Source organism: Caloenas nicobarica, chromosome 11 (genome assembly GCF_036013445.1).
Source record: "Caloenas nicobarica isolate bCalNic1 chromosome 11, bCalNic1.hap1, whole genome shotgun sequence".
In the NCBI taxonomy this organism is placed as follows: Eukaryota; Metazoa; Chordata; class Aves; order Columbiformes; family Columbidae; genus Caloenas; species Caloenas nicobarica.
In genome coordinates, this window is record NC_088255.1 from 21,648,482 (window position 1) to 21,660,265 (window position 11,784).

Here is an 11,784-nt window from a genome sequence, read left to right on the forward strand (position 1 = left end):
TGAAAGATGATTGTGTTATGTAAGGCATGTTTTAAATGTCAACAAAAACGTAGAGTATTTTGACAATGTGAAATGCTTGAGGCATTTCGGAGGTAAGACCTCAAAAAGAAGCCTCTAATTTTAGGGAAGCAAGAAGGGAATATTTTCAAAATAGAGCAGTGAGAGCATCAAGTATCCATCTGTAGCCTGAACCCTTTCGAAGAGTCTACAGGCAAACAGAACTCTCAAGTCTCACTTAAAATTGGACTTGTTTTTATTGAAGTTTAAGAGCAGAGCACATGATGGATGCAGAGGTGCTGGTACACGTCAGCAGAGCTCAGCAGCTCCAGAAGTACTGACATTGATTCTACAACAGAAGAACAGAGCTGGTATTTCCAGTTTGGATCTCCTAGCACTGACTGTTTAATGCACTTCTTCAAGTGCTAAGAAATAAGTAGGAGCAAGCGGTGTGAAAAGAATCTGGCTCGTTGCTTATCATAAACATTAAAATCTGAATATTGACATAAACATTAAAATCTGAATATTAACATATCTTTTCCTGAAAAGTAATGTGATCGTTCTTCTGTTTTCAGCCAGATACCCATTTCACGCCTTTCTATGTGAATTAGTTTCTTGATCTCATCACACATCTGACGAGGCGGGACGGTGCCAGTTGAAATGGTTTCTCCATGTATCAAAACCAGTTTGGTCAGAGCATTATAGCACTAGTTATTTAATCCTGCTTATGGATGGATCTGGAATGATTCTACCAATCAACTCTTTCATGATTCTGACAGTTTACCAAAAAACCCCAGTATTGCCATCAGGTAGCAAGACCCTTGGTAAGGTACGAGGAAAGGTGCTGAAGGGCAGTCTCGCTTCATGAACCCTCTTTCTGACCAACTGAGAAAACGCTTATTTCTTAAACCATTAATATGGTTTTGATGTAATGCACGTTTTCATCGGATATCCTTGAGGCAGAACCCGTTGTTTCCCAGTACAGACATCTTGGAACAATCCCACCCCCCCAAAAATAAACAAACCCCAACAATTCTGTTGACTTGAGCTGATACACACGAGTTCAGCTGCCAGGATGAAAAAATAATTCATACTAGTTTGGTCTGTAGAATTTGCATTAATTCTAAATTTTTAAGTATTAGAGATCTAATGAGGCAGACGTAGGTAATGCATGAATAATTCCTGTCTTTTTACTGAACCGAAACTTTATATTTGCTCAGCTATGTTGGTGTGTGGTGCCGTTCTGCCGTTACCCCGTAGTTCATTTTTGTTGCATGGTATATGAATGCATTGGATAGTGTTTTAAACGTGTTGAACCGGACATGGAAATAGTTTGCTGCAGGAATGGAAACGCTGCCCTTCCATAAAGATGTATTAAGAAAATTTCTTTTGCATTCCCAGTACTAAACATTGCTATTAAGTCACAGTAAAAACTAATTAGATAACATTTGCTTTGTTGTGAAGTATGTATATAAATTCCTTAGAAAAAAAATGAGTACTGCCAAACTGTTCTACCAATAAAGCCCGTTCTCGTCTGGCTTCGCAGCGTTCCATCAGTTTCCGCAGTGACAGCCGCCCCGAGCTGTTCAGCCCACGGCCGTGGGCTCGAAACACGGCCCCTGCTCACACCAAGCGCAGAGACAGCAAACTGTGGAGTGAGACCTTCGATGTTTGTGTCAATCACATGCTGACCTCGAAAGAAATCAAACGGCAAGAGGTATCTTTTTTTTTTTTTTAACTAGAAATGTCATGTTCAAAAGTCATCTTTAAAGCCCCGAGTTGAGGAATGCTGCTGGGCATTAGGGTAGCGCTTGAAGCTTTCCTGAAATTAAACGGAACGTCACCACCTCCACTAGAAGCAGAATTTCACCCCTGGTCTTTATAATTCAAGCGGTATTAGATGAATATATTATTTTTAAAAATCAGCTCATTATAGTTCCTTAATAAATGTGAAGTTACTAAGATGTGTTGTGATTTGCTGCACGTGTGTACTTGTTCTGTGTGACAGTTTCTGTAGTGCTGGCTGATATTTTGCTGTTTCATTGTGTTGTTTTAGTAAGGATAGATGAGCGTGCCACTTCAGAAACAGGTGTTCATCGAGGGGTACGTGTGCACAGAACTGCAGAATCATTTCCCTTGCCTTCGAGGAAGTTTTCAGTGCTAGAAAGATGAAATATTGATCAAAAGATGTATCTTGCAAAGCAAAAAAGAGTACATCTGTTGTTTTAATGTGTTGTACATGACAAATTCTAAATAGTTCACGTTACAAGCAGTGACAGAGCTCCCGTGGAATCAAGGTTTTTGTTTTTTCTTCTACAGAAATTTCTAGCAGTATCAACAAACTTTGTAACAATCTCTCTGAGAATGCTTCAGGGACTGAGTCATAAATCAAACAACAGTAACATCAAGCATTTCTTGTGCAGCTTTTAACATTGTACAAGAATTCATAGGAAATAACTTTTAAAATTGAGAACTTCAAAGGCAGCTTATTGGAAAATAAACTGTAGAAACTGTTTGCATAGCCCGACAATCATTGCTGTCTCGGGGCAGAACTCAGGACCATTCTAGAGCCCAGAGAAATGAGCTGTATTCCAGGAAATTTTGCCTGGGAGTTCTGCTTTATTTTGGTTCTCATTCTGCAACCCTCAACAGAATATCTGCCAGGTAAGCAGAGCTCAGCCTTCATAACAAAATCATGAACTGGTACCAGACTAAAAGTGCTCACTACTAAAGATATGTTTTAAAAATCTGTCCTTTACTCATTAGACCGCTTAGAGCTTCTACCACTGCATGTCTTAAAATGGAACACAGTAAACTCCTATGGAAATGGTTGTATAAATGGTTAAGATATACTTGAGTCAAAATATCACAGTGAAGATAACTCCCCCATCTGGAAACACGTCCATTTGAAATAAATTAATTCTGTGGCTTTTTTCAGATAAACATTTTATGAACAATCTGATATAGCTGTCTTTTAAAATATACTGCATGTGGTTCTGTACCATGGAATAAAGCCTTTATTTAGAATCAGAGAATGGGTTGGGTTGGAAACAATCTTAAAGCTCCCCCAGTGCCCCCTCTGCCGTGAGCAGGGACATCTGCACCAGCTCAGGTTGCTCAGAGCCCCGTCCAGCCTGGCCTGGGATGTCTCCAGGGATGGTTCATCCACCACCTCTCTGGCCAACCTGGGCTGGGTTCTCACCATGCTCCTGGGGAAGAATTCTTCCTTATATGAAGTTTAAATCTCCCCTCCTTCCATTTAAAGCCATCATTCCTTGTCCTCTCACTACATACCCTTGTAAAAACTCCCTCTCCAGCTTTCCTGTAGGTCCCTTTAGGTATTGGAGGCTGTGAGGTCTCCCCAGAGCTGCTCCTCTCCAGGCTGAACAGCCCAACTCTCTCAGCCTGTCCGCCCAGCAGAGCTGCTCCAGCCCCCTGAGCATCTCCCTGGACCTCCTCGGGGCTCACTCCAGTAGGTCCATGTTCTTCTTACATTGCGGGCCCCAGAGCTGGACGCAGAATCACCTCTCTGGACCTGCCGGCCTCGCTCCTGATGCACCCAGGACACGGCTGGTTTCTGGCTGCAAGTGCCCATTGCCAGATCATGTGGAGCTTCTCGTCAGCCAACACCCCCAGCTCCTTCTCCTCAGGGCTGCTGTCACTCCATCTTCCGCCCACTTTGCTTTTGTCCTTAGGATTGCCCCGACCCACGTGCATGCAGGACCTTGCGCTGGGCCTCGCTGAGTTTCATGGGTTCGCACGGGCCCAGCGCTCCAGCGCGGCAACCGCTAGATGTGCCACCAGCCCCTGGGACCATGGGTTGACCTGCCAGATTCACCTGGCCTCTTTCTGCTGTTAGATTTAGCAGAGAAACTCTGCTCTGTGGGATAAAGACAGCTGTTCAGAATGTAACATCAACTCAGCAAGTTGAGTAGAGATTAAATAAAGATCTTTTGTAATATTTATTTCTCTTTTTCCAGGCTATCTTTGAACTTTCCCAGGGAGAAGAAGACTTGATAGAAGATCTGAAGTTAGCAAAGAAGGTATGGTTTTTTCCTAAGAAAAACAAATGACATCGAAGAGTATGCATTGGTTCATATCACTTTTAAAATAATCCTTGCTTTTTATAATTGCCAAGACAGTAAGGGGGAAAAAAACCAAAATATTTCTATTTTCCTGTTGTTTCTGAAACACTTGAATGTGCTGTTTTCTTTTTTTTTTTAATATTAAATGGATAGTTTAAGATATGATTATGAAACTTTAAAATATTCTCAGTAATTGGTCTGTTTTTACTTAGAGGGAGCTTTAAATGCTATCACTAATTTTTCAACTATCAGTGCTATATTAACTGCAGAGCTCCCTTTTTTTTTTCATTTCAGGCTTATCATGACCCAATGCTTAAACTTTCCATAATGACAGAGCAAGAGTTGAACCAAATTTTTGGAACATTGGACTCTCTAATTCCTCTACATGAAGGTAAAACTCAAGTAGTCTTTGTCTGCGTTACTATTGCACAGAGATTTATAATCATCTGGTTCAGTAAGTGAAGTTTCTCTTCTGTTTTAATCGTGATCCAGATCTTCTTAGGCGACTTCAGGAAGTCAGGAAACCTGATGGATCAACAGAACACGTTGGCCATATCCTTGTGGGTTGGGTAAGTCAGACATTTTAATTAATTTGGGGACTTGACTTTGGAGCTGCAAATACAGTTTTTATCAGACAATTTCCATGTCAAAAATATATTATTGAGGTATTTTTAAAAGGTAAGGCAGCTACTAGTAGTACATAACGCACATAGTTAAATGATAAGCTTGTAAGTGTCAAACATTATCTCTGTTTTTCTTTGCGTAAAGTGATATTAAATGTGTTTATTTTCTGGTGGGTTTGAACACCAGTGAATTTCTCTTGGTCCAAAGATGTGTGAGTCTAATCTCTTTTGTTGAACACTTTGCACATATTGCGTGTGAACACAGCAGGTTTTATAAATGGATATGTTGTTCTAATCAACATATAAGCTAGGGTGTTTTTTTCAGATACAAGGCACAGTTCTGTCAGTTTGGTTGTGGTTCTTGATGTCGATATAGAAGTTTGACTACAGAAGTTTGCTTATCTAAAAAAGGCCAGGTCTGGGAGTGCTCATTCCTCGGCTTTTATTTCCATTCATAGCTAAAATCAGACTTCTGTGTTCAGCTGTTGTCTGCACTGAGTAGTGCTCAGGCTTGTCATGGCTATTTTTAATGCTTTGGAATAATATTGGCGACCTCTGGGAACTGAGGGATGAGCTTGTGCTTCCCGATGGTTGAAATGCTGAACAAGGTGCTCAGAGGGCCATTGTAAACCTTATAAACGTTGGAAACATCATCAATAAATTGCGGATAAAGCTCCAGCTAAAAGACTCTCAGCATGAGTTCTGACATCCTGAATGACTTGCAGCTCGCTTCGTTTCAGCTGCAGAATAATTTCTTCCTTTCCTCAGCTCCCATGCCTGAACTCCTACGACAGCTACTGCAGCAATCAAGTGGCAGCCAAAGCTTTGTTGGATCACAAGAAGCAAGACCACAGAGTGCAGGATTTCCTCCAGCGCTGCTTGGAGTCTCCTTTCAGTCGCAAACTGGACCTTTGGAATTTCCTTGACATCCCGAGAAGCCGTTTGGTTAAATACCCGTTATTGCTCCGAGAGATTTTGAGACACACACCAAATGATCACCTGGATCAGCAGCACCTGGAAGAAGCTGTGAGTTACTCTTGGGTTTGGGATTTTTTGGGAGATTATAGCACTTTCAGCTTATTAATGAATCAAGGGGTGCTACATATGGAAATATGGAAATGCTAATACTGATACTAACAGCCCAAACTAATACATGAAATACCTAGCCCAAATTAAATCTCCAGTTAAATCTGATTTTGGTAGCAAAATAACAGCAAAAAAAAGGGGAGGATGGGAGGTGTTTTCCACAGCTCTTGTCTGATCCTTGTTCCTTTTATATTTACCTTTCAGTGTAATTTTCCTTTCTAATCTAAGTTGGGTAATGTGGAGGTTCCTGTTCAGGTTTTAGATCACTTAGATGAGTTTTATTCCCTGGCGTAACCTCTGAATCTGGATTAATTCTCACGATGGGAATGTTGCTGAAGTTTGCCTTCATTCTGGTTTTTATTCAGAATAGTATTGCATGTTTTGAGGTAAAACCAGAGGGATAAATCCAAAGCTTTAAACTTCCCTATTAATAGAAAGGGACCTGATTCAGATATTCTGAAAGGTTTCTAAGATTTCTGTTCTTTACCATATACATACATATATACACATACATAGTCCACTAATATTTGCACACATGCAAATGTGTATCTGTGAGTAAATTAGTTTATTGTAGTTGTTTGAAAGAGACTTCTAAATTAATAAATAAATAAATATCATCAGTATCCTACTACTTTTAAATATCTTAATTCTGTCTATTTGGGCTTGATATAAAGAGACAACTATCGGATTTTTAAGCCATTACCAGAGACAGTGATAAAGACAAACTGAAGTGTCTTTGTACACTGTAGTCTGCTTAATTCTGTTGCTAGTATTCATACTCTAACAGACTGGTCTGCAAAACATTAATGAAAAATATACTGTGAATTAAAATGTATTTTCTTGTAGATACAGTTCAAATTATTGGGCAATAGCTGTGAATATTGGTCTAATTAAAGTTCATGTGTTTTCCTTATTTTTCTGTAGATAAATATAATTCAGGGCATAGTGGCTGAGATCAACATAAAGACAGGTGAATCTGAGTGCCAGTATTACAAAGAGAGGCTGATTTATCTGGAAGAAGGACAGAGAGATGCACTGATTGACAATTCACGAGTTTTATGTTGTCATGGTGAACTGAAGAACAACAGAGGAGTGGTAAGAAATAAATATTTTGTCATAAATAGCTTTTAAAGATACTTTCGTTTTACGTGACGGCTGAAAGAGCTGAGTATGCACACCCTCCCATAAACAGGGAGTTGATAAATATTAACTGTTATATATAACATGCATCTTTTTTGTTGGCAGTCAAATGTTTCTATATGGAGATAATAAATTTATATGTATCTCTGTAACTTAAGGAGACCTCACAATATCCTGGCTAAGTTGTAAATCCAATAGATTTCAATAAAACTTGCAGGAAAATTTTTTAAAAACTTTAAAAAAAAAGAGAGAAACATATTTCTAGTCTCAAAGACACAATAGTAATGTTTAAAATGACGCACAAAATGTACTAACCAATTTTAAGTCTGTCAAAGGCTGTGGTTATTAAGAAGGTTTTACTTGATCAGTTGTTGAAGTCAAAGTTGATTTATTGACCAGAGAAATTTGGTATTTGATACTGTGAATTCCAGGAGTCTGCACTGTTAGTGTCACAAACTGAGCTTTCTGTTTGCAAAAAAACCCCAAAACATGCGGATTAGTAGATATTAACAGAAGAAAAACCAGTCATTCTTAGATTTTTTTTTTCCTAAGGTTAAATAGCAACAACATGAAATTTTGAGTGGACAAACAATGAAAAAAGATCTTTTTCTCATTAACTGAACTTAAGGAAGTTTTAGTAAAAAACAAAGTAAGTAATCAGGATTCTAAATGCATTTTTCAGCATTGGGAGCACTTTTCTGTAGCATGTTCCTGTGTACAGTAGAAGGATAGATATTAATACATACTCATTTGCTGTTGAGCCATAAGGCTTTTAAATAGAGGGAAGAGAGAAAAATCCTTATTTATTCCAGCTGTTGAAAACAGAGGGATATAAAGTACTAGAGTTTAAATAACTTCTGTGTAATGATGTTCTAACAAAGGAATAACGTGTTGTTATTGACGAACGTTTCCCAGAAGCTGCACGTGTTCCTGTTTGAGGAGGTGCTGGTGCTGACGCGGGCGGCGGCGCAGGGCGAGCAGCTCTGCTACCAGCTGTACCGGCCGCCGCTGCCCGTGCGGGACCTGCTGCTGGAGGACCTGCAGGACGGGGAGGTGCGGCTGGGCGGCTCCATCCGCGGCGCCTTCAGCAACAACGAGAGAAGTACGGCTGCACATTGCTGCTTATCCGCTGCCACAGGGCCACTAGAACCTTCACACGCCTGCCAGTGAGGCGTCAGAATGTTTTCTCTAAAATCCATGTTATCTACATCCAACATCTTGATTTTTATTGCAGGCTGGTTTATTAGATTGTAACTTGCTTCTTATAGATCGTTTCTCAAAGTTCACTATATTGATAAAGGGATTTCTCTACACACCTGCTTCTGTACCAAATTGAGGAGAATATGTGGAATATAGTGGCAAAAGCACAAAATGATAAGCAAGTGTATTTTGAAATCTTAAGATGAGCTTTAGCTGGTATGACTTTTCTCGTAGTAGGGAAATATTGCTTGCTGTTCCATAACTAAGTCTTTCAGCTGACAGATAATTAACGTAGTGCTCAGCGTTAAGACTGTAGCTTTTCCTATTAATATCAAGAGGTGAGAGTTAATGTCCTGCTCTTTAAGCATATTATAAAGATGCTTGTTTCTATTACAAGGGTCTTTGAATCTCACCTGTCTTGTGAAAACGTTGAGGGGTTTTTGTGTGTGTTCGCTTATTCGTGAAGTGAATGGCAGAGATGACGCGGTCTCCAGCTGACACAAGAATTCAGTGAAGGTTCTGGAAATGTGGTTTGCAGAGGAGTAGGAGCAGAGGCGCTGACGTGTGGGGGCAGTCTTGATCATGCTCATTCACTGAGAGCTTTATGGGAAGTTCATGCACGGCAGAACCAACATTGTTTAATTCAGCAATCAGAAATTATTAGAAGTGTTTGTGGTGTTCTGTGTTCTTGCCCCACAAAGCAAGGAAACACCTTGACTCTTCCCTCTGGGCTGACATGGTATTGGCAGGAAAACACCAGAAGTCAGAGATTTTGCACATTCTGTTATTTTTGTATACTCATTTATTATAAAAACCATTCAGCTGAAGCATTCAATGTTTTGATGTGTATTGTTTCTTTCAGTCAAAAACTTCTTCAGAGTCAGCTTCAAGAACGGGTCTCAAAGCCAGTCGCACTCCCTCCAAGCCAATGACTCCTTCAACAAACAGCAGTGGCTCAACTGTATCCGCCAGGCCAAAGAAAAGGTTTTGTGTGCGGGCAAAGCTGGCGTGCCGAACTTGGAAACACATTTTCTTTTGTCAGCAGACGGCAGCAGAGTTCCCCCGGGAGAAACGGCGCTGGAGCAGATGGAGCACTCGGACTGTGAGTCCGACTGGAGCATGGACACCAGCGAGGTCAGCGCCGACTGCGAGCGCATGGAGCAGACAAACTCTTGTGAAAATGAAAAACAAATAGAAACCAACGTTTGACAAAAACGTAACAGTTCGTGGAAGAAAATCTGTCTCTTACCTGTACAGTATTTGCATTCCAGACACGGAACCATTTGGAGAAGCACTTTTGAGATATTTTTTGTGACGGTGTCAGTGCAGCCTCCTTGTGTTCGTACCCATGAACATAGAACTGTAACTGCCCATCTGTATAAGCTGGAATCTCTTGCAACTCATGTCCTGTGATTATGTTCCATAAACATCTGAGGTGGATGAACGAGGTACTTGACCAGTTATTCTCAATGTCCTGCTGTAAAAAGAATCTCTAAACTACTGTTTATGTGTGCATTACATAAAGAATCTTTTCATAATTTTTAAAGTACTTTATTTGCTCTTTAATGGGGCAGCTGAAGATGTGGACTTAAAATGGAGTTTCAGGGTGGGTATCAAGATCATGCGTTTTCATGAAGGCAAGGAAGGAAAAAATAGTTTTGTGGAAAAAAGAAAAACATATTGCAATAACCTGTCTGAACTCTTGGGGTGTTAAATCAACGAGAACTAGAAACAGCGGGCCATGTAACCAGTGACTCTTTAGGGATTAATTTTTCAAAATGAAGCATTGTACTAAGATTCAGCAACCAAACTTCTTAAAATCTGGTCAGTTCACGTGGTCAGCATAGTGCTATGGTTTATTTATCAAAGTACGTAATGCTAAAAATAATCAACAGAAAAAAACCCAAACCAAACCCAACCACACCTCTACAGCCAGCACTGAATTTAATGAAATGCTGAGAATACTGAGTATTGTAAATAAGCTGGTAGTTTGCCTTCAGTGCCATATATATATATATATATATATATATATTTTTTTTTTTTTAATCCCAAACAGGATAAGAATGGAAAAAAGCTTTTGCTTGTGAATAGGCCCTCTTCAGCATTTTGCACTCCACTGACCTCCACTGTTGGTTTTAAACACCACTAAACTAATGTTAAAACATTTAATTTTCTGTAAATGTCTGTTTACAATTACATGTAGTTGGTTTTTAAACTGACAATTTTGTATAAATGGTGCTCTACAAATACCCTATGGGATTATGTAGAGAAAGTTCAAACAAAAAGGGAATTGCTTTTCCTTTAGGATGTATTACATCCTTTATATTTTTCTCAAGTTTTGTTTTAAAAGGTTTTATTGCATTTTATCTCATGCTGTAATTGGAAATGTTACTGTGTTTTCTAGTGGCTGATTTAATCTACTCATTATGATGAGGAGCAATGAGTCACTGAAATGCAGTCTAAAACACTCAACATCCTGGTACTTTTCAGGAATCCCTGGGTAGTATTTTATTTCTTAGTATAAGAAATAATGGCAGTGCTGTATGGCGTGCTATGAAAATGATAACTAAATAAATAAATAGAAATGATCCTTGATAACCTGTGCAAAGTACTTGTACCAACAGAAGTAGAAAAACTGCTGTTATTGCCAAAAACATTTTCTTGTGTTCTACAAGTTTACAGAAAATAGTAGATGTCAAGTATCTTACGTATATGTATGCTGATGCGCATTACAGAAATCAGTGTGACAAGATGATAAACAATATAAAACCAAGCTATTTTTATTTTTTAAAAAAATGCCATTTTTACCCTCTAGAACATATTTCTGTATTTATAGTTTTTCAAAAAACTCAATTTTCTGTTTCAGGCTTTGTAATTTATTTCAACTGCTTCATTTTTAGACCTGAATGAGTCTGGCAGTGAAGATGGGAGAAAGGAAAAATGTGCAGAACAAAAGGAATAGGAAGGCATATTAGGTGATGGATCATTTTTGTAAAACTGGTTCAGCAAAATGTTTAAAAAGAGCAAAAAGCATGTAAAGTTCAGATAGAGAAGAGGGAATGTGTGTATTGACTTTTTTTTTTTAAATAATAGCCTTAAAAACTTTTCTGGAAGCATTTCAAATAAATTACATTAAACTATTTTGATTTTGGTTTGGTTTGGTGGTTTGTGCAAGAAGATTACGAAAAGATTTCAACAGCACCCACAGTGAGGCTGAACATATGTGACCAACACTCTTATTTTGGTTCTCGTGGAAGCGCTACAGATTTGGATTTAATTTGCTAGATACAAAATAATAACGAAGAAACAAGTCACTGCACTCAATTCAGCACCATCCCCAAACTTTTATGTATAACCGATTTAGTAAGTAGGTGGAACAAAAAATTAACATCCTGTCATCAGTTTACCTTTCCTGGTTCCTTGTGGGTCACACCTCTACCCAAAATATATTATTCCAAAACACTGAGAAGGTTAATCTTGGGGCATGTAAAAAGCCACCAACCAGCCAGTGAATCTCAGAAGAATAATTTACATTTGTTTACTATCATTTAGCAACTCGCTTAGCATCACGTTCAACATGCTGCAGGGCACGTTTCAGTTTTGCTTTGTAGCTGACATGCACTTAGCTACTGATTTGATCTAATGAAGCTTAA

General features: G+C 39.0%; 1 protein-coding gene across 3 annotated transcripts in view; it reads left to right on the forward strand.

Moving 5' to 3' along the window:
• ARHGEF3 (Rho guanine nucleotide exchange factor 3) overlaps positions 1-11,234 on the forward strand; it is a 92,956-nt gene extending 81,722 nt beyond the window's left edge. For 2 of the 3 annotated variants that reach the window (XM_065642473.1, XM_065642474.1), the window contains 8 exons: positions 1,544-1,714; positions 3,978-4,040; positions 4,377-4,473; positions 4,575-4,651; positions 5,474-5,731; positions 6,716-6,886; positions 7,847-8,033; positions 8,994-11,234. In XM_065642473.1, coding sequence (XP_065498545.1) covers positions 1,544-1,714; positions 3,978-4,040; positions 4,377-4,473; positions 4,575-4,651; positions 5,474-5,731; positions 6,716-6,886; positions 7,847-8,033; positions 8,994-9,340 — 1,371 coding nt within the window. In that variant the 3' untranslated portion in view covers positions 9,341-11,234. The remainder of the gene's footprint in view (positions 1-1,543; positions 1,715-3,977; positions 4,041-4,376; positions 4,474-4,574; positions 4,652-5,473; positions 5,732-6,715; positions 6,887-7,846; positions 8,034-8,993) is intronic. The other variant, XM_065642475.1, reaches the window with a different exon arrangement.
• The last annotated feature ends 550 nt before the right edge of the window (positions 11,235-11,784 follow it).